At 40.8% G+C, this 24,585-nt stretch overlaps 2 protein-coding genes across 3 annotated transcripts in view; one reads left to right on the forward strand and one right to left on the reverse strand.

Annotated features, from left to right (window-relative positions):
• LOC114151276 (cadherin-24-like) overlaps positions 1-14,255 on the forward strand; it is a 46,761-nt gene extending 32,506 nt beyond the window's left edge. For both annotated transcript variants that reach the window (XM_028028388.1, XM_028028389.1), the window contains 5 exons: positions 1,312-1,429; positions 1,565-1,873; positions 2,060-2,252; positions 2,351-2,750; positions 10,234-14,255. In XM_028028388.1, coding sequence (XP_027884189.1) covers positions 1,312-1,429; positions 1,565-1,873; positions 2,060-2,252; positions 2,351-2,750; positions 10,234-11,037 — 1,824 coding nt within the window. In that variant the 3' untranslated portion in view covers positions 11,038-14,255. The remainder of the gene's footprint in view (positions 1-1,311; positions 1,430-1,564; positions 1,874-2,059; positions 2,253-2,350; positions 2,751-10,233) is intronic.
• A 3,588-nt stretch (positions 14,256-17,843) lies between these two features.
• Positions 17,844-23,586, reverse strand: cltrn (collectrin, amino acid transport regulator). Its single transcript, XM_028027189.1, has 6 exons — positions 23,292-23,586; positions 22,834-22,892; positions 20,100-20,182; positions 19,874-19,990; positions 18,329-18,523; positions 17,844-18,240 (listed from the first exon to the last, which is right to left on the reverse strand). Exons 1-6 carry the CDS (start codon positions 23,356-23,358, stop codon positions 18,117-18,119), a joined length of 645 nt encoding a protein of 214 aa, XP_027882990.1. The 5' UTR covers positions 23,359-23,586; the 3' UTR covers positions 17,844-18,116.
• Positions 23,587-24,585: the final 999 nt, after the last annotated feature.

Here is a 24,585-nt window from a genome sequence, read left to right on the forward strand (position 1 = left end):
ATCGACTAAGAGTAGCATTACTTCAATAGATTTGTTGTGCGTTCCATTCGTGGTCGAAACTCAAACATTTTGACTTCCCAGTTGGAGAAGTCAACTGGAGCGCTCAGGGAAGTCAGACTTCCCACTCAGAACAGTGAGAGGAACTCCGACTAGTCCCAGTTACGATTCGCAAGACTTGTCGTTTTAATATGGCCGCTCCTCAAATCAACAGTAGTAAGGTGTGTTGGAAACATTCTCCAGTCTGACTGATCTACTTTGAGAAGACGAATGTCTGTGTGAAGTTGGATGAGACAAACTCTTTTCCTGTAACTGCAGCAGAATTTGGTGCCGCAAAGTGTTGAGCTGGAGATGAATAAAAACACATTAAAGGTGACCTATTGTGCTTCCTTTAACAGATTACGAATTTGTGTGGGCTATACAAAACATGTTTGTTACATTTTTTGCAGAAAACCAGTCTTAGATAATGAGATTCAGTTCTGCCTGTTCCTGTCAGAATGATCTTTTTTAGGGCCTCCTGTCACTTTAAATCCAAATAAGCTGCTGCTGGCCACGCCCCCTCAACGTTTACACTCGCACATGAAAATGGCTGCAAAACAAATGCGCAGTTGTACAGCTATACATCTTTGAAAAGCAGAAGTGGAGCCTTCTGCACAAACAATTGAATGCAACAAGTGGTTTCTAAATGAACAACAAAACATTCGTCTTCTCCAGCAGCCATTGTACACAGCGCATACAGCGGTAAACTCACACTGGAAAAAAGAAAATGGAGCTTCAACTTTAAAAAATGTAGTTCATTTGTTACATGTGATCAAATTAAGTTTGTCAAGCTTACTTTATTTGCGTTTGCTTAACATGACAACTTAATAAACTTAATTTACTTACTTGGGTAAACTTAATTTGGTTACTTGTAACAAATTGACCTTTTTTTTTATGTTGGATCACTTGTTTTCTTTTTTCAGTGCAGCTGACCAAACATGCTGGAGCTTGTTGCTCTAGGTAACGGGGCTGGGCTCCCCTGGGGTTGCTAGGTGACGGCAGTGCCTGCCTATTCCAAATTTGTTTGAAACAACCAGACACCAAGAAACATATATTTTTATAAGGCTTTGGATTGTTGTAGAAGCAGTGGGGACCCAAATGAAAGTACAAATATGTGGAAAATTTGAATTTTGCATCCTAGGTTCACTTTAATGCTTGTAACTTGAAACAAGACATGCAGAAGTTCAACTTTACTGCATATGAACAACAGAATACACTCCTCCGGACTGTTAAACGACTCTTGTTAAAACGATTCTCCGGCTCTCTGCTCCACAGGTCGTCCAGGTCCTGCGAGCGGTCGACAGGGATCAGGGAGGACAGGACTCTCCGGTCCACTTCAGCATCCCTCCTGAGTCCAGCTCCGCTCTCAACCTCTCCATCAGAGAATCTGGAGGTTACCTCCTCCGCTTCCCTCTACAGCCGCTATTTCACATTTCACGCAGAAATTTGCCACCCGTCTATTAGCGACAAGAGAGCGCCCTGTGCTTTGCTGTGCAGTGACATGCTTGATGTGTTGTCACATCATCAGGTGTGACAGCCAGCCTGGTGCTGCAGTCGGCCTTGGAGCCGCTCCCTGGCTTCTCTTCGTCGCCGCTCGCCCTCGACGTGCCGGTGGTGCTGCGTGACGGGGCCTCGGGGCTGACCAACACTGGCACCGTCACAGTCACCATTTGCCCGTGTCTGCAAGGCGGCATGCAGACGGAGAACCGGGGCAGGCAGCGGGACCCGCGGTGGGAGAGGCACGTGGTCTGCCTGCCCGCGCCGACTGCCTCGCCGTCGCTCATCTTCAGCTTGGTCACGCTGCTCGCCATGCTGGCCTGTGTCACCACTCTGCTGGGTGAGTTCCGGGGGTGGGGAGGATTTCGTGTGACATTTCTGGGGAAAAGAAAAAAACCTCTCAAGTATGTTTTTTTTTTTTTTTTGAGCGACTTCCTATTCGGAAAAGACGCTGAGCGGTTGTGTCAGGCTTGCTTCTGGAACATCAGTGGAGTATGTGGGCATGTGTCTGTTCTTTGCCCTTTAGTGGTGTGTGCTCTCTCGCTGTCATTGCGCCATCAGAAGCGAGACTCCCACTCGCCCTTTGAGGAGGATGATGTCAGGGAAAACATCATATCCTACGACGACGAGGGGGGAGGGGAAGCGGACACGGCCGCCTTTGACATCGCGGCGCTGCAGAGCATGCACAGGATCCAGCACATGCATAACAGCGGGAACATGTGAGTCGCTCGCTCGCGCGCCGTGGCTCTCGGCTGTTTGTGTGTGGTTGTTTTTCGATGGCTGTGATCTCTCTCTCTCTCTCTCCTTCGGCACGCAGATGGTACACCCAGCAGAATCCGCCCAGAGCCAGGACGTACAGCTGGAGCCGTCACCCGCGCCCGGCTCTGGGCCCCCAGCAGCGGCCGGGCTCGGCCCAGCTCTACGGGCGCCTCTGCTACGGCGTCCACACGCTGCCCGTTCTCAGAGACTACCCGCTCGGGCCGCTGGAGGCGGGCCTCCAGCTGGGCCGGGTGACCCAGGGCCTCACGGCGGGTCACGGCGCCAATCGTCTCCTCGTCCCCGGCCGGAGCACCTTTGAGCCTCTGCTGCACTCACCCGAGATGAGCCTCGGCGGCTTCGAAGCAGAGCATATGCTGGCAAAGAGCGCGGCCGCAGACGGGAACGAGAGTGGCGGGGCGAACGCGGCCGGCGCCAAAGGGAAGGAGGAGCAGGCCAAGGTCAGAAAACGCTGCGGAGCAAAACAGTTACTCACAGCTCGCTGTTTATGTTTTGTTGTTGTTTTTTTGTCTTTGAACAAGTTCCAACATTATTAGGCTTGTGAGGGAGAAAAAGCGAGTAAATTAAATTCATAGAAAAGTCATTAAAAGGTCAGCTTACCTTATAAGGTCAAACATTTAAAGGGATATTTCAGGATTTTTGAAGTGAGGTTCTGTCTAAAAGGTTGTAAGCAGAGTTATAATAAGTCTGGGTTGTTCATTAAAGTTTAGTTTTATTTAGTTGTGATTTTCTTTGTCTAACTCACTTTTAGTCAGTGTGCTAGTTTTTCTTAGTTATTGTTTAGTTTTAATTTAGTTTATATAGTAATTTACATTATTTTCATACTTTGGTCAATTTTTTGGTGCAGAAATCAAAAAGGTCAAAGTATTGTGATTATGTACACATCCATTGGGTTATGAATAATCAACAGAAGATACCATTTTCAATAATTTTCAATTATTGTTGAACCACAAGCTGACTCTGGAATTTAAGTCCAACTTTTGCTGTCGCCATTTTGTGGACTACCATAGGAGGAGCATGGAGTGCCGTAATTTGCCGACAGTCGCTTATATTGGGAGAAAAAATCAATTCCACATCAGTTTAAAAGGCTGATAAATAGATTCATAAACAAGAAAATGAAGGATATTATGTCTATAATTTCAGTAAGTTTTAGATAGTTTCATAAACGCACAATATAGTTCCAGTTGGTTTAAATTTCTCCACATTCATTTCAGTTAAAATGCTTTCTCGATTTAAGTTTTTGTTAGTTTGTTAGTTTTAGCTAACTATATTGACCTTGGTTATAAGCAGCTAATACCTTACCTGCAGGAGATAACTGTTTTATCCATTAAGATGAATTTAAACATCTTAATGTAGTTTAGATCCAGATTAGTTGCAGAGGCCAGTCAGAGAAGAGACTAGACCAAATTGAACCTCCACCATCATACAACTATATTCTAAAAAAAAGTCATAGTTTATGCCAACTCAGTTTTATGAACTTTGAAATAATAGTGGGTTATTTGCAACAGAAAGGTGTGCCAATAATAAAGTTCCTGTTGGAAACATGTACTGAGCGAAACATATAAAGTGTTTCTTATCCAAGTGTAATAGAAAAACAAGGGAGTATAAAAGTTAATAAAAACTTTCACACATTGTTTTCATAAGTGTTGCATATAGAAGTAGGTCATATAATGAGCTCAGCAGATGCACAGTTGTTATAAAAGTGCTATATACAGTAAATATGACTGAAGAGGAATTTGACTTCAAAATTTAACGCCTTGAAATTGAGTCTCTGCCTCTTTAAGAAGCTCCTGCTCTTTCTGAAACGTTAACGTTTTTAGGAGAGTTGCATGGAGAGGTAGTTCCTATAACGAGCTCAGCAGATGCCAGTCCACCAGGTGTTTGCTAGTTGCTGCTGGCTAGTCTGAAGGAGCTGAGCGGAGGGCTAGTGAGGGAGGGCAGCTCTGTGAGGTAGAAGCTCAGACACTTGGAAACTGCAGCTCAGAGGAAGAGCTTCGTCCTCGAAGGCGCCGCTAGGTCCACCCAGAATGGTTGCCACGGGAGATTAAAGTATTTCTAAAACATGCATGAAAGAATCAAGGCAACGCAGGAGATATATTTTTGATAAGGAAATGACATTATAACATGACGTAAAGTTGAAAAAAGGCGATTTTACCCAACATCGCCGCTTTAACAACCTTTTTTCAAACGTTTTTCTCAGTGAGTTTTTCACTCAGATTGATTACTGATGACGCACCGCCTCCCACCGCCATTCCCCACATAACTAAAAATTTGTTTCCCTGTAAATAACCATAAACTGCAACAACCTTCCTGACACTCAAGTTATTTTACGACAGTAAAAGTCTGGATCTGGAAACTAATCTGGATTTATACTGAATGAAAAGTTAATCTGATGCAGCTACAACATTACATTATAACCCTTTCACAGAACCTGCCTTAAAACTCGTGAGCTGCATCTGTTTAAAATGCAATACTTTATCGTCAAATCAATACACATCTTTTATGTCAGGTATATAGTGTGGCCCACAGTTAATGGCAAAGATAACTGCGGCTTTAAATAATTGTATTTTATTTCAATGAATATATATCTATATATAAATCTTAAGTGCATGTATTCAGTAGAGTAGAAAAATTTATTTTAAGAAATTGTTCAATTTTAGTGTTACACCATTGATTTATGAAATGTAGTTCGAGATTTTTTTATGCTTTACATTTTAGGTTAATTAGTTTGTATGGTCTTCTAACTATAAACCCATATTTTTATATATACAGTGAGGAGGATTATATGAGTGGTAAAAACATACAAAGCCAAGTTGCCATAACAACCACTGTATGCCGTATACATGCCAACTGGTTGTTTAAGAGGCATGGCAAAAAAAACCCAGCATAAATATAAACATGTAGAGTTTGCTAAGGATCCAGGTCACATGAAAGTTGGGCCAAAACGGACTTTTTGACCCATAAGTGGCCCATATCAGAACACCAGATCAGGGCCACTTAAATACAGTTGGATACATACAGTATCTGTGGTTGTTTATAGAGACCTATGTTTTTTGGTCTTTAGCATTTAGTCTGGGGATGCATTGATCCACTTTTTTCACTCCCGATACCAATATCTGAGATTTGGTATCGGCTGATACCGATCCGATGCAGAACAAAGGTTCTGAGTTGGCTTAAAACGATTCTTTTTTTAAAAACACAGACGTAAATGTACTAAATTAAAAATGTATTAGATAACTCTGCACCAGTACAGTAATCTTAAATACACCAATAGTTTCACAAGGTTGGTCAAACGTGTAAAAACAAATTTAATTTGTTCAGTCAGAGTAATTAAGAGTAGAACAGCCAATGCAAAATAAATTATAAAGAAACTGAACCTGAAAACAAATAATAGGTTTGACTACTTTGGTCAAACGTTAAACAAAATTAAAAAATGCAACAAATGCATTAGAATTTCACTTTCAAATGGTTTGGAAAGTGAAATTAGGAATTCTAATTATAATCTAAAATACACAATAATATATCATGACGTCATTCAGAGCACAGACATAGAATTAGACTGTATACATCTGCCCTTATGGATCAGACACATTGTCACCAATACCCAATCTAGAATATCTTTCTAGATTGGCTCTGATATCTGTATCAGAGCCGATACAGATATTAATATTGGATCATCTATTACTAGTTTAGTCCGAATTTGATGTTATTGAAGTATAAAATTTGACCAGATCAAATGTAAACAGTGAATGAGACACTGATGGAGCTGGTCGTCATTTTTCCGTGCAAAGATGTCAGATCCCAAGAAAAAACATCTGAATTGATAAATAAGAATTTAAGTTTTTTAAGTTCTGTGATGTTGTGGACCTATTTTTTCCCCCCCCTCTCTCTCTAAACTCCCTGGGAGTCTTGTTACAGTGGATGGCATCAGAGACTCTTTGGGACTATTTAGATAAAAATATGATCGACTCTGTCAGACAAATGAAAATAGGTTATCACTGGGTCCGTCAATAGAAAAACAATCCGAAAGATTATGGCCCAAATCGATACCGAAATGGTTCACCAGAGGCAAAGCCCACTTTCTTTCATGGCCACCTTCAGTCCTAAATCATTTGGAAAACCAGAGGGGTGAGATGAAGAAAAAAATATATAAGATTGGAGTCTGAACTCTGGCCGATTTAGAGAAGTAAAGGTTCAGATAAAGGCTCACGTTGGGAAATAGTTTGGGGGAAGTCGAAGAGCTGTCCTGTTGGCGAAAGAGGCGTGGGCAAAGTATGGGTCCAAATAAATATTCCAGGAATGCGTTTTTCTTCCATTTGCAATAAATCACAAGATAAGACAAAATTTATTTTAAGGCTTTTCTTTTACATCCTTAACAGGAGTTCCCATGAATGTAATGAGCGCCGCATAAAGACGGCTTTGGACTGATTAAAATTTATGAACCCCAGGCGTGGCGAAGCGTCACGTTAATGCAGGAGCCCGTTTTTCAGTCGTATTTGCATGTCGGCGCTGCCATAATCAATCATTTGCATATAGCAGCATTGTTTATTGCTTGATGTGGCAATAAAAACAACAGCCGGGGCAGAAGCACTTCACCAGCCGTTAAACTGAGGCTGTCGATGGAGGAAGTGAGAAAATAAAGTAGGTTTTATTAGGTGGCCTCAGCTGTGAAATCACAGACAGATGAAAGGAGAAAAGAGGCTTGTGGCAGCAGTATATATATATATATTAAAAAAAAATCATAAGATCTTCAATATTATCATTCTTATGTGTGGCTTCAACTATTTATAGTGCATTCCAAATAAAATCCACATAGATAAAAACAAAAAACAGAATAAATAGCCTGGTAAGAGTTTTGCACCAACTCAATTACTTAAAATATAGTTTGTGCATACTGTAGTGTGTGTGTGTACGTTATAATAAAAAAAAATGATACCCTTAATAAGAAATGCAGAGTCTGTGAAATTAGCTGTTTCATATTATGGTAAATTTTTGTCGCTACAGTACATATTTTTCATTTTAACTTTCGCATCTCAAGCTTGAGCGCTCTAAAAAATGTGCGTGCATGATCGGTTGTGTGTATCAAGACGGGCGACATCGTCACGACACATTCGTCTCTGTCGAACAGAAAATGTCGGATTATGAGGTCGGCGCACTGGGAAAGGTGTAATCGCATATGAGGCATGAAAAAAAAATTCCAAAAGTGAAGGAAAGAAAATAAAAACCAAATACCTCGGCCAAAAAGATGTTGGTGAGATCAGAACATGAGAGGATCAAATTAGATGTGCATCTTAATGAATTCAAAAGTTTTTGACAATCATCAAGTGTTACGGTTTATTGATGAAAAGGATTCTGAAGGCAGAAATAGTAGAAAACCTTCTATAACGCTTGTCCATGTGTACTACAGTTTGAGATTCAAAGCCAGAGTCCGACCCAAAATTCAGACCGGGTCGGGCAAAATTATCTGCTTGATGATTGGCTCGGACTGCTACACAGCCTTTTATTATTATTATTATTATTATTATGTAAGATTGACTTTTTTGAGCACTACATCTAGTTATAATGTTATTCCATCATTAAAAACATACCTGGAGATTTTTTTCATGCACGTTTTAGAAATCCTTTAATCTCCATGGCAACCATTCAGCTGTGTAAGACGTCTGGTTGGACCTAGCCCCGCCTTCGATGATGAAGCTCCACCTCTGCACTTTCTAAGCTTCCGCCTCACAGAGCAGCCCTCCACCACAGCTCCTCCTCTCAGCTCCTTCAAACTAGCCAGCAGACATTAGCAAACACCTGGTGGAATTGAGCATCTAGTGAGCTCATTAAAGGAGCTACTGCTCAGTGAAACGCTGGTAAAAACGAGTTTCAGAAAGAGCAAGAGCTTCTTAAAGAGACAGACGCCAAATTTTAAGGTGTTAAATTACAAAGTCAAATTTCATATATAGCAGTTTCATAACAAGTGAAGTTAACATAGTTACTTGATTGTGGTATAAAATGGCACTATGTGTCTGGAAAATACATAATACTGCCCCTTTTAATAAGCCAACAATACATACAGCACAGACCAAACTAAGCAAGATTAACCAACTTATCATAGTCTAAATAGAGGAGAAGGTAGTTTACCCTGTTGAGTAAAGAAAAAAACAAACTAAGAAAAAATTAAGGTGCTGAAGTTAGACTGTAACAAGTGCAGCGCGCTGCACAGCACGCACACGGCCCCGCCCTCCTTCGCTCTCGCCAATCACACAACCCAGAATATTTAACCTTTGACTCACCCTGCTGTTACGGCAAGCAACAAAACGGAGCTGGAAGATGTTAAGGAAAATCTAGAAGCAGGAGAAGTGACACTGAAAAGTCAGCAGAGTCTGGAAGTATTTTCAACTGGTAGCTGATGACAACAGAACGTGAGTTGGCTTGGTGGAGTGTGTCAAATGTGTCACTTCGTCTTTGTCCTTTTGCATGGATTCCTGCATTGTTGGGTCTGGTTTCTATCACCCTGTTCTTGACAGTGCTCCATATATCCTCTATGGGGTTCAGGTCAGCTTACATTGCTGGCATATCAACCCCAGTAATGTTCTCGCCATTAAAGCGGCTGTTGGGAAGTGTTGGCGGGTGCCAAATCCTGCTGGAAGATGAAATCAGCGTCTCTGAAAGCTTGACAGCAAAGGGAAGCAGCAGATCACAGGGCTCCACAGATCATTACTGACAGCCCGAGTTCTGTGGTTCTGCACTCTTTCTTGGCGTTCTGCGGCCTGGATGTCCAAATTCAATGTGGAATTCACTTTCCTCTGAAACAGGTCCTCGTTTTTCTCCTTAGCCCAGGTGAAGCACATCTTACATCGTCTCTGGTTCAAAACTCAGCTGCAGCTTTTGCCCAGGATACTTCTGTGTGTGTGTGGGGGCGCGCGCGTGTGTGTGTGTGTGTGTGGTGACTCCAGCTGCGGTGCACACTTTGGGAATCTCCCAAAAAAACTCTTCAGAGGGTTTTCCTTCGCAATCTTGCGTACATTTCTTTACGTATGTTTTCTTTCCACTTAAATGGCAGACTAGAACGGCCTGCACAAATTATTAGGAGGCCCAGATGGAGATCAAGAGTAGCATGTAGAGGAGGTATTATATGTGAATGGAAATGGTTATAGGGGTGTACTGCCGATCTGACATTTGTGCTTTTATGTATTTTTTGTTTGTATGTATTTATTTATGGTTACTGTCCTTTTGGATGAGCTTTTATTGTTGTATTGCAGTTTTGCCCCTGCTTCCAAGACAAATTTCTCCTGTGGGAGACTAATAAAATTATCTTATTCAATTTCTATAAATTAGAGCTGAAGCGATTAATCGGATAAGTTATGATTAGTCGTGATTAACCGATTTTTGGAACATAAAAAATTTCAATTCAAATTTGAAATTACTTTATCGAACCTACAGTGAAATCATTTGTTGTTGCAACTCATATCAATTCAGATTCTTCAAAGATGTTGTAGGTGGAGATGGCTGTTGATAGAAAAATGTCTTGTGTAGCGGTTTGTGTTACAGTGAATTTGAAGAAGCCTCTGACTGAAGACGCTCTATTTTTCTAAGACAGTCTCACAAAGAGGTTGGTCAGGGTTGACCATAATTTTCTTGACCTTGTGTAAAAGTCTTCTTTGACTCGTCATCTCCAGAGGTTGGAGTAGCTCCTAGAACATAACCGATTATGCTGGACTCTAAAAGATGAATAACTTTTTCTTTATTTTTACAATTAATTGTCCCAACAATCGGTAGAATAATCAATTACTAAAATAATCGTGATCTGTTATCCTCACTTCCTGTGTATTTCACTTCCTGGACTGAGTCAGCCAATTGACATTTTAGTTTATTGAGATGCGTTGACGTATTTTTGGCTTCCTCTGACTCGTCTCATCGCTGCCTTTCCTTCTCCAGCCAAACCCGACAGGCCCAGAGTCGACAGCAGCCAACGTCCCAGCACACCTGACCTACGAGTCGTCGTGCCAGAGTCACACCAGCTTCTCGTCGAACCAGCAGGATGGCCGTCCGGGGTCGTCCCAGACCCAGGTCAGCACCGGCGCCACCAGCACCACGGCGGACGACATCGACACCGACTCCTCCATCCGCTCCATGTCGGAGCAGAACTACTCCACCAGCAGCCAGATGAGCAGCGTGAACTCCCCCGCCTACGTCAAGGCAGACTCGTACAGCATAGTGGGCTCGCTGAACCCGGGCGGGATGGGGGTGTGCATCAACGGGACTGGCGCCGGCGGCGGGTTGCAGCTGCTCAACATGGCAACGCTGAAGGCCAGAGACACGTCCCCGCAGACTTTAACCGCACCGGCGAGGTCACTCGGCAACGGCAAAGCCCCGGTGTCCGAAGCCCTGAACCCTCAGCCGCTCCGGATGGAAGAACTCCTCAACATCCGTTTGGACCGGGTCACCTCGGACCTGTCGCAGCCGCCCTACGACTCGCTGCAGACTTACGAGTTCGAGGGCTGCGACTCCAGGGCCGAGTCGCTGAGCTCGCTGGAGAGCAACGGCGACAAGGAGGGCGAGCGGGCAGCGGGGGGAGGTATGGACGAGCTCAACCAGAAGTTCCAGAGGCTGGTGGAAATCATCCGCGAGAGGCAGAAGGAGAAGAAGAAGACGACGCAGAGCGGCGAGGCGGCAGAGACCGCAGAGACTCAGAGACAGGGCGAGAACACAGAGAAACAGCAGCAGAGATGGGATTTCTAGATCCTCTGTACCAGACGAGCGTGAGAGAAGAGGAAAATCTTTGAAAATAACGGAGTTTAAACACACACACACATGAAAAAAAAAAAATTCCTCTGACACAAATGAGCTTTCATTTTCTCCCTGACGTCAAGAATCAAGGCAACCCGGTAGCGCAGATCTGTGATCAGTGTGTAGCTTTCACTTTCACCGGGTTTAGAAACGAGAACCCGTCACTTTTCACACTAACCATTAATACTGCAGACATGGCTTTAAAAGTTAATGATATAAATATTATTTTTTTTATATATAAATAATGCACTCCAAAAATTGTTAGAAAATCTGTGCCATCAGATAGTGGATAGTTATTTCAGTCAGTATGTGACGTTTTTGGCTCTTTAGGGATCCACTAGGATGTAAACTGGAGACGAAACATGAGTAAAATTATCAAAAATATTCATATCCCTTAAATCTTTTCACCTTACAACAGGGCTGGATAATAAATCCATAACAATATCATGGTAGACACCTGATCAATATCAATAGATAATACATCTGATAGAATATTCAATATATAGAAAACCACAGCATTCTGTGAGGTTTTAGCAGAGGGAAGGTTTTAGCCACCTACCTTCTCACAGCAAGCTAAGGTTGGTGGAATCAACTGACTCGCTCCCTCTTTGGTTACCTAGCAACAAGATATTTGAAACAAAAAACTTTGTCAATAATGATCAATATTGACAATTATTGATATCGGCTGATGTGAAACTCTTATATTGCGATACGTTTTTCAGCCGTATCGTCCAGCCCGAACAGCAACAAACTTCGGTGTGTTTTATTGAGGTTTTGCGTGATAGGTAGACACAAAACAGTGCAGAACTGTGATGTGGAAGGAAAGCGATGCCTAGTTTAGAAAGGTTTTTGCTAATGTTGTTCTGTGCGGGTCTCAAATGTTTGTTCAAAAACATAAATGAACAAGCAGCATCATCAAGACCAAGTACATAAAGCAATGTGTCAAGCTTTGAACATCTGACAGGGCTCTATTAAACCAATTATCTGAACTTGTCCCAATAACAATTTGTTCCAGAAGTTATTATGATAAACAAAAATATTGTTGTTACAGACTTTTTTCATGTTATGTTGTGGTAATAGCATAACAATGCTCAAAAATCAAGAAATGTTTAATTTCTAACCATTATTCAATTGTAAGATGTCAAAATAAATAAATCAAACACCCAAAACAACAAATAAAATGGCTACCGATGGAGGAGATATGATCCGATAAAACGATCCACTTTGGCTTAAAATGCTTATGGAGTGGGAGAGGGACTCTGAAAATCACCCTGACCGCACCATCCCAGTGTTTAGACTTGGTGCGGACAGTCAGGGTCAGAGATCATAGAGAGATACAGAAGCTGCAAAAGAGTTGAGGTTGGAGGCAATATAGGTTCACCTTCCCTAAATATACCTCTATAAGCACAGTGAAATAGTCTAGGTCGAAGCATGCTCTTTTGCCATAATGGCTCAGTCAAAGTCAAAACCTTAATCTAAGAATCTGTGACAAGAAAATGGCTGTGTAAAGACACAGTGTTTAAGCTATTTTGAAAAGAACAGGAGAAAGCGTCTCTAGACGTGGAAAGCTGGTAGATTTATGAGGTATTAACTCAACATAGATGAACACTAAACTGTATTATTTGCAAAGAAATGTGAAAAGTAAGTTACGTTTTCCTTTCACTTTACAGGTATGCGCTGAAAAAAAAATCACACTGAAGTTTGTGGTTGTAAAATGTAGAAAAGTTTAAGGGACGGATACTTTTGAAAGGCATTGCAAGTCCTCTGAGTCTGACATCATACATTAACTACGTTAAAATAATAAATTTCCAAACAAACCTGTTCACTTTGAACGTCAAAGTGAACAGGTTTGTTCACAGGATCACTGAGTCTATCAGTGATCTTTTTGTTTTTGCTAAAGGGGGAAAAAAAGGTAATTGGCATCCATATGTAGATAAACATCAAGCTCAGCTGTGGGTGTTGTTGACCAGAAAGGGTTTTGGGGCCCCGGCTATCTACTGGACACAAGAAGCGGCAACGAAGCGCTCGATTTTTGGCTAGCGAAACGTCGAGAACCTGCACTAAATGATGTTCACCCACACAAGAATTATTTATATTCCCCCCCTATTGTGTGTCTGGAAGCTTCCTCGCCTTCTTGTAAAGAGATTTATGCAACACGGAACGCAGAGACATTGTTCTTGTGACGGCCCCCGAGACGCAGAAAGAAAGAAAAAAACTCTTCATTTGCTCAGAGAATACTTAAATGTTATTCATGCCTTTTGACAGGGGCTCATTTTTAAAGCAATTTTAAAAACGCATTCATTATTTAGAAAGGTGCCGGAATAAGTTATTAAAAATAATTACATTATTTTTCAATAATATGATAAAAAATGAATTTGGCTCCCCGCAATTGTTCCCACTCTTCATCCGCGGCGGGAATTCAGCTCTTAATCATCTGTCGGTCTAATAGGATTGGAAAGCTTTCTCTTTTGAAGGCACTTTTTTTCATGTTTTTGCATCTTTACGTTTTTTGGGGGTGGGGGGTTGTTTTTTTTTTTTTAGAAAGGAGAATGCAGAGACGAGGAAGAGGGCCAGACCAAATGATGCCACAGTCATCACCACGCAGCTCATTGTCAGAACGCCGTGGGCATCTTTAGATGTAATGCTGCGGCTTGTGGATGGAAATATGGCTGGAAATGACCAGCCGAGCTCGCAACGGAAACCCATTTAATATCAAACTGGACTGCTGTTGATACCTTTTATATAAATCACCTCAGCAATCATCAGTAAAGAACAAAATGCCACAAAATAGAACCACTGAATTTCAAATGTAATGTAGAAAAATGTGTTGTTTATGTTTCAAAGGGAGAAAAGTCCTAGTTATCAAAGCAAAGTCTGTGTCGGTTCAGTCGTTATAGGTCGACAGGACAATGCTGCCATCTACAGGTCACGTATAGAATACCTCGTTGTGTTAAAACTGTTAATCCTTCAGGCGGAAGGGACGCCATGATGGATTTAACCTAAATATTCCTGGCATACGGTTCATACGCTGGAGAACCTGAGGAACCAGGCTAAGATATGGAGGTGGGAAGGCCTGAGGGCTCACAGCTTTTTTTCTCATAAAAAAAAACCGAAGTGTGTATGAATTTTTGTCACTTCAGCTCATAAAACTTCATTTTGCTCTAACAAAACAGTTGTGGTTGTGATTTCTTGCGCAGCCTGCAGCGACATTCAGAAATGTGTTCCAGCAATAAAACGTGTCGTGAACATAAAACCTGTCGGAAGGTTTAGCGGATAAATGCATTTATTCATGATTTTCTGCTACAATTGGTTGTTTTTGGTGCCATCCGTTCCATTTCACCCAGAAGGAGGATTCTGGAATATCTTTGACTCGGCACATTTCTAAATAACATGATTATTGTTGCTCCAAGCTCCATGCAGATTGTGAACCAAAGTTTGTAGAAATAGGGGTTTGGGGGGGAAAAGACTGATGTGAACCATGTTGAATGTTTTGAAACCAAAAATTCACAAAACGAATCTTCACTACATTAAAGAAACAACCAGATGTTGGTTTTTTTTTTAGTTTTACTAACAATTATATATAGTCATTCAAATCACAGTTGATAAAGTTTAGATTTAATCTGCAGGATTTTTCAAAACTTCTGTGCTTTTAAAGTCCACAAGAAAAAAACCTGCTAATTCAGTGTGGCATGTTTTTGGGACGATGACATCACAGGAGGCACAAGCAATTTTAGAAAGGTTTCAAAAATCGATTCTAAATGATTGGAGTTGCTAAGGAGTTGGACTCAACAATTTGAAACTCTCCCTTACAGGACTTTCTGCAGTGAGGTTCTGTGAAGGTATCAGTAATAGTTCACTAATCTGTAAAGGAAACATCATACTGCAGGGAGCTTGTAGAAAAGTAAATAAATCCTCAAAAGGAAGGAAACAGAAATATTTGGCAGATAGACTCTCCCACACTTGGAAAGTACAGAAACGTACCAACTTGGATTTTTGCCGCACAACTGACTGATGTTTTTGCCTTACATCAGTCAGGCAAAAACTTGATTTTGCTCTTTATCTACCTGCATCGCATCAATGAATTGCAGCATTTCTGGTAGATTGTTACAGCTAAATGCGTCAGATAATCTAAATCCACACAAAAATAAGGACGTTGTCCGGCTCAACAGAACCTCAGCAACAATCTTGTTTTACTCTTAATATCCGCTAAGATCACATTATCTCCCAGTGATAGGAACATTCTAGCCTTGGAGATTAAAATGATGTAAAGTTAGCTAAAACAGATGGTGTGTATCTGACTAGCCTGTTAGCTTCCATCAACAAGATTTACTCTTGCAACAAGCTCACAGTTGTTAAATTGTTCTAATACTGGTAAAGGAACTACTACTAATGTAAATGTTGCTGAGCCTCACTTTAAATTTTTTTTATTTAACTTGTTTTTTAAGGCATGTCGATACTTTGCATTCAAAAACGCTGAGTTTAGATTTAGAAAAATTTCAATATTTGGTTTTACATCCTTTGAATCCAACTGGAACCAGCGTCAGCTGCTCTTCTTCGACACAACCCAGTTTGCGCCCTTTGCTTCAGTTTGGACATTTTTTAAAAAATGACCTGTCACATTATTCCTCTTAAAGCTCCAGATTAAGTTCTTGGAGTAACAGATTGTTGGCATCCACGCATCAGTTAGCAGACGGTTTTCTGAGTTATATGCCACTTTGCTTCCCCACCCTACAGCTATTTTCCCAATCAGGCTCTCTCACACAGTTCTTGACTCAGAATTTAATTTGGATGAACAACCAGACAGAATTAGTCACCGCCGTCCTCAGAGCGACCCGGAGGGAAGTCCTCTTTCGAATAAAACAGATGAGCTTCGAGGATGTGATGCTTGACATTAGCAGAGAAACTGCGGTGCATTGATGCATATGCAGAGTGATTTATACTGACAGCATCTTTTTTTAATACAAAAAAAGTAATAATGTTACTCTGTTTACTTTTCACACTTTATTTTGTTCACTTTTCCGGTCATTCATAAATAAGGTCACAAAGTAATTGTAATAGCTCAACTGTAATGATAGAGGCTAATGTTAGCATGAGGGCTATCACCAGTGTGTAGTGCAACTAGCATACTGACACTACAAGTAGAATGTGAGTTATCACCAGCATGTTGACAAACACTGACATACTCCATTTAATGTGTAAAACCTAGGTTTTATGTGAAAATTACGCTAATGTTAGCGTAAAAACTTTCAGTAGCATGTTGACTTACATTGAGTTACAAAACTCAGTGTACTAAACATAGCTAACAAATGAAAACTCAGCAAAAATGCTTATTTTACATATAAGGAAAATGTTAGCATGAGCGCCATCACTAGCATATCGAGTGACTCGTGAGTGACTAGCATTTTGATACTCCCAGTTGGTTGAGAGTTACCACTAGCATGTTCACCAACATAAAATTACTCCATTCAAAGTGAAAACATCAGCGTTGTAGTCAAGAACACCTAACCTGAGACCGAGTCAAGACCAAGACCAGCGCCCCGCGCTACATGACACAATAAAATGTGAAATATGATCAAAACTGCTCATCAAATTGATCTGAAAGATTCACATTCCCATAAAAACACCTAGATATTAAATTCTTACAGCTGGAATAAATTTAACCAGTATTAAAAGTGGAATAAACTCTTTGTTCTGCTTATCTATAAAGATAATGCCCTGGGCATTCGCCCATATCATTTATGTCAGAAATCAGCACTGTCAGTGAGGCTCCAGTCCAGGGCCGGCCCAAGCCTCCAGGAGGCCCTAAGTGAAATTTGGTTTTGGGGCCCTCTACTTCTGCTAATAATGCGACTATGTTGATTTACATGCTAGTGACACATTGACTTATTCCATTCAATATGATAGACATAACCAGTAAATCAAAAATTATGTAAAATGCTAATAGCATATAATGGTAGTAGTATTTTAAATGTCAGATTGGGTTCTCTCTGCTGATGTTGCTGTATCACAAACCACCAGAAGGGGGCAGTATAGTTAAAGACATATTTTAGTTTTTTTACTAACCTTACTTGGACTCTTTTGGATGTAGAGCTTTAGAAACGTGTTAATACCCCTTAATACCACTTTTTCACTTTAAAAATATGAACTAAATGATTTAACCCTTTAAACAGTTAAATCATTTGACAACCACAAACATTTGTTTTGTATTATACATGTGATTTTATGTGATAGACCAACAAAAAGTAGTGCACAATTGGGAAGTGGAAGTAAAATGATAAAACTTTTTTTTTTTATTTTCTTCCCCAAATAAAACTCTGAAAAGTGTGGTATACATTTGTACACATCCCCTTTGATGCTTGAATGCCTTTGAATGTAATTCAGTGAAAGCAGCTGATCTAGTTTCTCATGCAAATATCTTGTTATACTTGAAATAAGACACAACTAACTTACAAATAACTTTACAGTAAGACACAGAAGCCTGTTTAGAGTCAATAATTTCTTAATATTGATAAAGTTTCACTGGCAGATTATTACTTCTCATATTTAGAAGTCAAAAAATCTGCCAGTGGATCAATATTAAATCAATAAGTCCTTAAAACAAGCTGCTATATTTTGCTGAAAAGTTACTTGTAAGTTAGTTTTATCTTATTTCAAGTACTAAAATATTTGTGCTAGGAACTAAACTAAAAACAAATTTCGTAAGATTTACTGTTTTTGCTGTGTATATAGGGCACTTCTTTGTAATGACAGACACTACGTTAGAGAGAAATCTTTAATTTAAATTCAGACATCACACATAAGACGACATGTTTGAATAAAGAACAGGTAGAAATAAAAGTACATGCTTTGCTGAGAGCATCTGAGAACAAAAAATAAAACATAAAGATCAGCTCTGTAGTAATATTACGATTTTGCACATTAGCCAAACATTACTTTTTCCAACGTGGTTTTAAACAAAGCAGCTAAATATTATTTTCCCATTACATCTGTTTACATGGAAGACTTATATCGCAAGATTTGATTTGATTTTTTTACATTTGTGTGTTTCGGTCATCTTCGGAAAATGAAGTGTTGTAAATGCCTTCATTTCTCGCTGTCCTCTTCATCTGCGCCTCTTCGTCGTCCTCCTCCTCTTCTGCCACCTCCTTCTCCTTGCTGGAGCGGAGACCGAACAGGATCAGGCTCAAGTTATCAGACTTAATCGCAACGATTGGCACCGATCCATCCACAATCAGCAACCTACCGTTTCTTTTGGACCACCGTGGACACGAGCAGAAAGACGATGCCGGCACCAACTATGCCTATCACCACCCCAAACACAATGAGCCACGGAGGGGTCGCAGGTTTAACGGGGGCTACCAGGGTGGGCAGGACGCCAACGAACTCCAGAGTCGCGTCATTGAGCAGGAGGACGTTGTTGATGCGGTCCCTGGACTCTCTATTGGACGAAGAACAAAAGGAGTTCCAATGGATACTTTTCCGCACAAAGTGATGACATTATGGATAGTTGTAGCAAACTGAAAAGGTCAGAGGTCTCCTTTGGATGTAGATGAATGCCCAAGGCAAACACTATGCTCTACTGAACAGAGCAGAAATGCTGTCCAAACAATCTTCAGGTTCTTAAAATTTCTGTGCTCTCTTCTAAGTAAGATGTTCATTTATGTGGCTTTATGCAATATTCTTGGAAGACAGAGGATATCGTTGGCCAATGGATGGAGTCACAATGTCACAATGGCCTCTGTGGCCTCTGAGGACTCTACCCGGGTAGAGTTTGAGGACTTCGGGAAAAGACAATAGTTAAGACAAACTTTTCACTCCAGAAGAGCAGTCTAGCTTACAGTCAAGAAACAGTGGACCAGATCCTTGCTGTCAATGAATTGCTGAGGGGATCCTGGTTTGGTTGTTCAAGCCAGGTCTTTTTTGTGGATCTGGAGAAGATGTACAAAGATATTCCTCAAGGTATTTTGAGAAGGATTACCGTATGTGATACCTTGTTGCTTTTAAGGACTGCCCTATCCTTAGACCCAGGGCTAAGGATGTTCCTGTAATCTCAGTAAAAAGTCAAGTTTGTTCCCTGTGCAGGGTTTAAGTTTTGCTCCTTAGTGATTGTAACATGGAACGAGACTGGGATAGAACGACTGGGGCCTCGTGTGTTATTATGCCTGCAAAAAAAACATCACTTTTCTGGTGAAAAAAAAAAAAAAAAATCCAGGACAAGTAAAACCTGATCTCCCAGTCTGTCTGCGCTCCGACCCTCAACTATGGTCAGGAGGTGTTAATCACAGCTGACAGAACAAGATCCTGGATGGAAGCGGCCGGGATTAGTATCTTCACGAGAGTCTAGAGCAGGGATGTCAAACTCACGTAACCTTGTGTGGTGCAGCAGATGTGCCTCTGCTGCACCACACCTGAATAGAATAATTAGGTCATCAAGGCTCTGGAGAACTGATCTACACAAGGAGGAGGTAATTAAGCCATTTCATTCCTGTGTTTTGTACCTGTGGCACATCTAAAAACTGCAGGACAGCGGCCCTCGAGGACTGGAGTTTGACACCTGTGGTCTAGAGGTATGGTTGCTTGCTTCTCAGCTTACGTCTAAGGGGCTCTTGCTTAACGGTTGGGGTTGTATATTAAAGTACCACTGTTCCTCGATCATGTTTCTGACCACATCCAATCAGAGGAAACCTTGGGGCAAACCCAGAACACCCCGGAAGGCTCTGTCATGGATGGACGGACTTGCTTTTAAACAAACCAACTGCATCTCTAAATCATGTAGTTTTGTGGTTACCTGACAGCCAGCTCCACGCTTTCTTTGCCTACAAGACGTGAGGGGTCGCCAGGTGACGTGACCACAAACCAAAAGGACACTCTGGGAGTCTCATCACACACGAGGACGTTTGACACGCTGGACACAAGACAACAAACATGACGTCACCTTCACATACCATGACTCACATGTCTAAAAAGGTTTTTTTTAAAAACGCCTAAAAACAAGCATGTGGCTGTTTCCTTACTTAAATTCTAGGTCCAAGTGATGGCTCATGGCAAAAGCAATGGCTGCTTGGAAGAGGAACCGTTGATTTCTATTCCACTCATACTGTAACATAAACCAGATTAAAAAAGAGAGAGAGAGTTGTTTTTTCATTACAGGCACAAAGGTTTGTGGATGACAGCGTGGACCTTGTCCTTACACATAATGACCACATGTATTTTATGAGCATTTTGGATAAGCCTCATGCGTTTCTGTGTTGTAAAACTTGGACAAAAACGTAAAATAGTTTCCACACAAGTTCTGTTTTGGAAAGGTGCAAAGGAAATGCTCCTAATTCAAGAAGCAACGTACATATTTGATTAGTCTTTTTAAAAAGTCACCTTCATGTTGAATTTGACGCCAGCTAAACAAACAGGTAAAGCTGTTGCTCTCTCAAAATAAAAATAAAAAACTCAAAAAGTTTGGCACCTCGGTGGAAGACAACTTGCTCTCACAACAGACTTCAGTTTCTCTCTGATTCCTCTGACATGGTTTTATTTTTATTTGTTAAATTGTTCTTCCGCTCGAGCGCTTTTCGTTGGCCATTACACGCTCTCCTTTCAAGTTGTTGTGTTCATGTCGTGTTTATGACTTCATATTGCTCAGCCTTAATGGTCTATGCACCACGTGTGCAAATTACCCAGGCCATATGCCCACATTTATTTACTTTTTTCAAATCACTTCACAAAGTGAGGGACCTAAAATGAGAAGGCAGAAGTCATTCGAAACGTCCCTCTAACTCACGGGCAGCCTCCACCGGGGGATGTTTCTCTCTTGTTCAGCCCGATCCTTGCTCTAATATTTGTTTTTGAACTGCGTGCAGATAACAGGACAGATGGCGTCTTTCCAGATGGATGCACCTGCTGCGACGAAATTTTGATCTGCTGACCCCAGCGGCCTTCTTTTTTTATTAGGTGAGCGATCTGAATACGAGCAACCCCCCCCTTTTTTTTTTAATGCTCGGTTTAAACGGCAAATCGCCACTAGAACTAAATCTTACGTTGTTGGTTTAACGTGTGCAAAATGTGGATGGAGTTCAGTCTTTGAGGCTGAGTTGGCGCAAATAAGAAAATTCTTTTTTTTTTGTTTGTTTCCTGATTGGAAAAAAAAAAGGAAGTGACCTGACAAACGAGGATGGCGCACTTTTCAAATTGTTCCATGAGATTGAAACTTTTGCAGCATGCCCGGGTTTAAAAGTAGCTAAAAGCTGATTCAGATTCCGATTAAATTGACGTATTCTTAACAATGTGGACAATGCACATTAAGCGACATGAATACAACATGTAAATATGCCAGATTTAGCCAGAGAGGCTAATGTTTATCTGTAGCTTCCTAGAAGGTTGATGAAAGAGATTTTTTTGATTTTTTTATTACAATTTAGATGCATAACAACATACGTACATGACACATGATTTATGACAGATTTCAATGTAGTGCTAAAAGTAGTGTAATTTACAGAAAACATTTATAATAAAATAAAAACCAGTCACAACCGTAAGTGGGAGGGGAAGTATAAAAAATTATTCAAAACATGCTGTGATTCTAGCATAATAACAATAGACCCTAAATGAATCATCTTAAAACATTATTTATAGGAGATGCAAATAAAACACTAAAAATACGGGGCCAAGAACAGAACTGTGTGGAACTCCATACTCAAGGCTACACAAATATAATTTAAAGATTTTTTTCTCTGTTGCCTTGCTTCCTCGTTGGTTATTCAGATAAAAAATCTATTTAGACTTTGAGCAATGGAACAAAATGGTGTGGTTCAATTAAAAGAAGAAACTATTCACGGGGTAAACATGAAACTGAGACGTAGTTTAATGTATGATTTTTAAAGACTCGGTCACAGTAAGAGTAATGACGTTGTGATCGAGCTTGTTTTGACAAATCTATAAAATGTCTCTTGAGGCTGATGGTGGAAAACCAGTGAAGACACTCCCCAGGAGACTTTGAGCCACGACTCATAAAAAATTATTGATTTGCAGAGGTTCTGAAATGCATAATTTTTCAGATCCGACTTCCTAAGGGACATTTTGTTGCTCAGACGGAAGAGGTCCGTCCAAACCTGAGGTTAGAGCCCATGAAGTGTGGCATCTGGAGATGCTTTTCAGTACCTAAATACCATATCTTACTATAAATGGTAGAAAACACACAGAATACCTTATTCAAAGGAAATAAAGCAACATTGTGTGCAAAAAAAACAAACTGTGTGAAGAGACGCTGTTACTTTTTCAGCTTCAGGAACTGAAAATCTTGCACACCGGTGGTCTAAATAACATTGAAAAAAGTGTCACTACAGCGCAAAAAAGAAAAGTCGTTTCATTAAAGACGTTAATTTATCTCAAAATGCAGCTTGAAGGGTTGCTGGGCTTCATCAAATGGGCTGTTTGGATTGAATTCGGAGAGGATTAATGACTGAAAGATGTGAAACTGCAACAGGCTTTGGATCTAAATGAAAATAAGGACTCGACGTCCTGAAAGAGTTGAGAGAAAGGCGTCCGTAGAAGAGCTATATAGGCACCTTCTGCTGATCAAATGGCACAAACGCCTCAAGATGACATTTTATTTTTTCATCTCAGGATCAAACAGATTTAAAAACTGAAGTTCGTGAAGCCACCTTGGGGGAGCGCCATATTTACATACAGTTTTATGTAATCAGTGGAGGAAGATTTTTTTAAGAAGATGCGCTAAAACAAAAAATATATACATACAGCTTTATCTCCCAGAGCGGTTTTAATGCTGAGTCGAACTTTGAAGCCCTCGGCAGCGTCTGAAGCAGAAGAAAAAAACAAGAAGAAGAAGAAAATATATTTTTAACGGATGTTTGACATTTCTGTCCCAGATTTGAGATGAACTGCTCAGCTTCAGAATAACTTTGAGATGAATTCACAATATTTTACTAACTTCTGCCGCTGTCAACTAATGAGGGTTTTGCTATCACTGTAGATAAGTAATGTAACTGTTTATTACGAGGCAAGAATCTGAGTTATGTCCCTAATCTGACTGCGTTCCAGTAAAGGGAGATTAGAAGCTGAATTCCACTCTGACCGGAGAAGAAATAAGGCAATAAAGTCTGAGAAACGGGTTCATTTCACAGAGTGTGACAGCTTAGTGTCAAATTCAAACGGATATCATTTAACTAAGAGTGAGATTTGAGCTAATCACTTACTTGGTTTGCAAAGCTGTGCAGCCAAAACAGATGGCAGGCAGAGGAAGTAGACGATCCTTCCCAACATTTTTCCCAAAGCAGGCGAAGCTTCCCAAGCGTTCTGCGTTTTCTAGGCGTTCAGCAGGAACGTTCCTGGATAAAAGCTGATGTTTAATGGTTAAACCAGGACAAACCTGCATTCATCTGTCCACCTGTGAGGAAGTGGCAGCCACTGCTCTGTGTGGCTAAAGAGGGCTTTCCTAGAGAATCTGGAGAGAGACCGACCCACTCAGGGGAGAAACGTCTACTTCAGTTTACATTGCACAGAAGCGTGTGTGTGTGGGTGTGTGTGGGCGTGTGCGTGCGTGTAATCCAGAGTTACAAAGCTTTTCACAAAAAGTTTCAGTACTCAGCTTGTTTTCTGGAAATTACGTCCCGTCTCTATTGAAGCATTCAAAAGAATTTGCTTACAAGCTCTTAAAAAAAACAAAAGCTGTGTTTCTATCGAAGTAAATAAGGCAACACGGCTCGATATCTTGAGTCAGACTCTGCTTTTTATTCATTTTTCTTTCTCTCTCATGCCAGAGACAAGTTGTACTGTTCTGGTTCTCCTCTCCTTTGTATTTCTCTGTTTCAAAGCTTAGACCTCACTATTTCTGCAGGTTCGAAACAAGTGAGGGGGAAAAAACATGCTAGACAGCAGAAAAATCTCAGTGACTCATTAAAATCTCTTAGAGCAAGAGTTAGGTAAGTGTAGGGTTAATTATCCATCTCACCCTGATGGCTTTTTGGTTAATTTTTCAACTACTTTATTGTGATTTCTGCTTTTCAGCCATTAAGAACAGACTACGGTGACATGGGGGCCCAGTTTCTGCCTCACAGGTTGCGTTCCAGCGGCAGCAGACTGTACCCTGAGTGTAAAATTCAAACCATAGTTAACCACCAAACTGTGACACTACAATAAATGACCTTTGCTCCTATGAAATGTATTTACGGGAAAACAGGAAACACTCAGGGATGAAGAAGCAGTGCGAACGTGTTTTTGTTGTTGTTTTTTTACGGTGCTCTTATCATTTTGAGTTTCGCGTTTTGTCCCGTTCCAGATACAAACTTTTCCAGGGATTTTATGTGACAGACCGACACAAAGTCAGTGTGTGGAAGAAAACTCAGATTTGACGGAGAGTGAACATCAGTTCTCAACTCTTGCCACAAATTTGGGTTTTTGACTAATCTACGCCATCATTTGTCTTTTAATCTTAATTATATCTCTGGCTGTAGGCTTAGTGTTGTCGTCCAGTTGCGTCCAAACTTTTTA

Source organism: Xiphophorus couchianus, chromosome 9, assembly GCF_001444195.1.
Source record: "Xiphophorus couchianus chromosome 9, X_couchianus-1.0, whole genome shotgun sequence".
Lineage (NCBI taxonomy): Eukaryota > Metazoa > Chordata > Actinopteri > Cyprinodontiformes > Poeciliidae > Xiphophorus > Xiphophorus couchianus.

Excerpts from the sequence above, each read along its gene's own strand:
- cltrn (XM_028027189.1), bottom strand. The coding sequence starts at position 23,358 with ATGTTGGGAAGGATCGTCTACTTCCTCTGCCTGCCATCTGTTTTGGCT. Across the intron at positions 20,183-22,833 it reads CCGCTCTGGGAGATAAAGCT|TATGAGTGGAATAGAAATCA; the intron begins GTATGTATATAT and ends TTTATGTTACAG. Across the intron at positions 19,991-20,099 it reads CACTTGGACCTAGAATTTAA|CGTGTCAAACGTCCTCGTGT; the intron begins GTAAGGAAACAG and ends TCTTGTGTCCAG.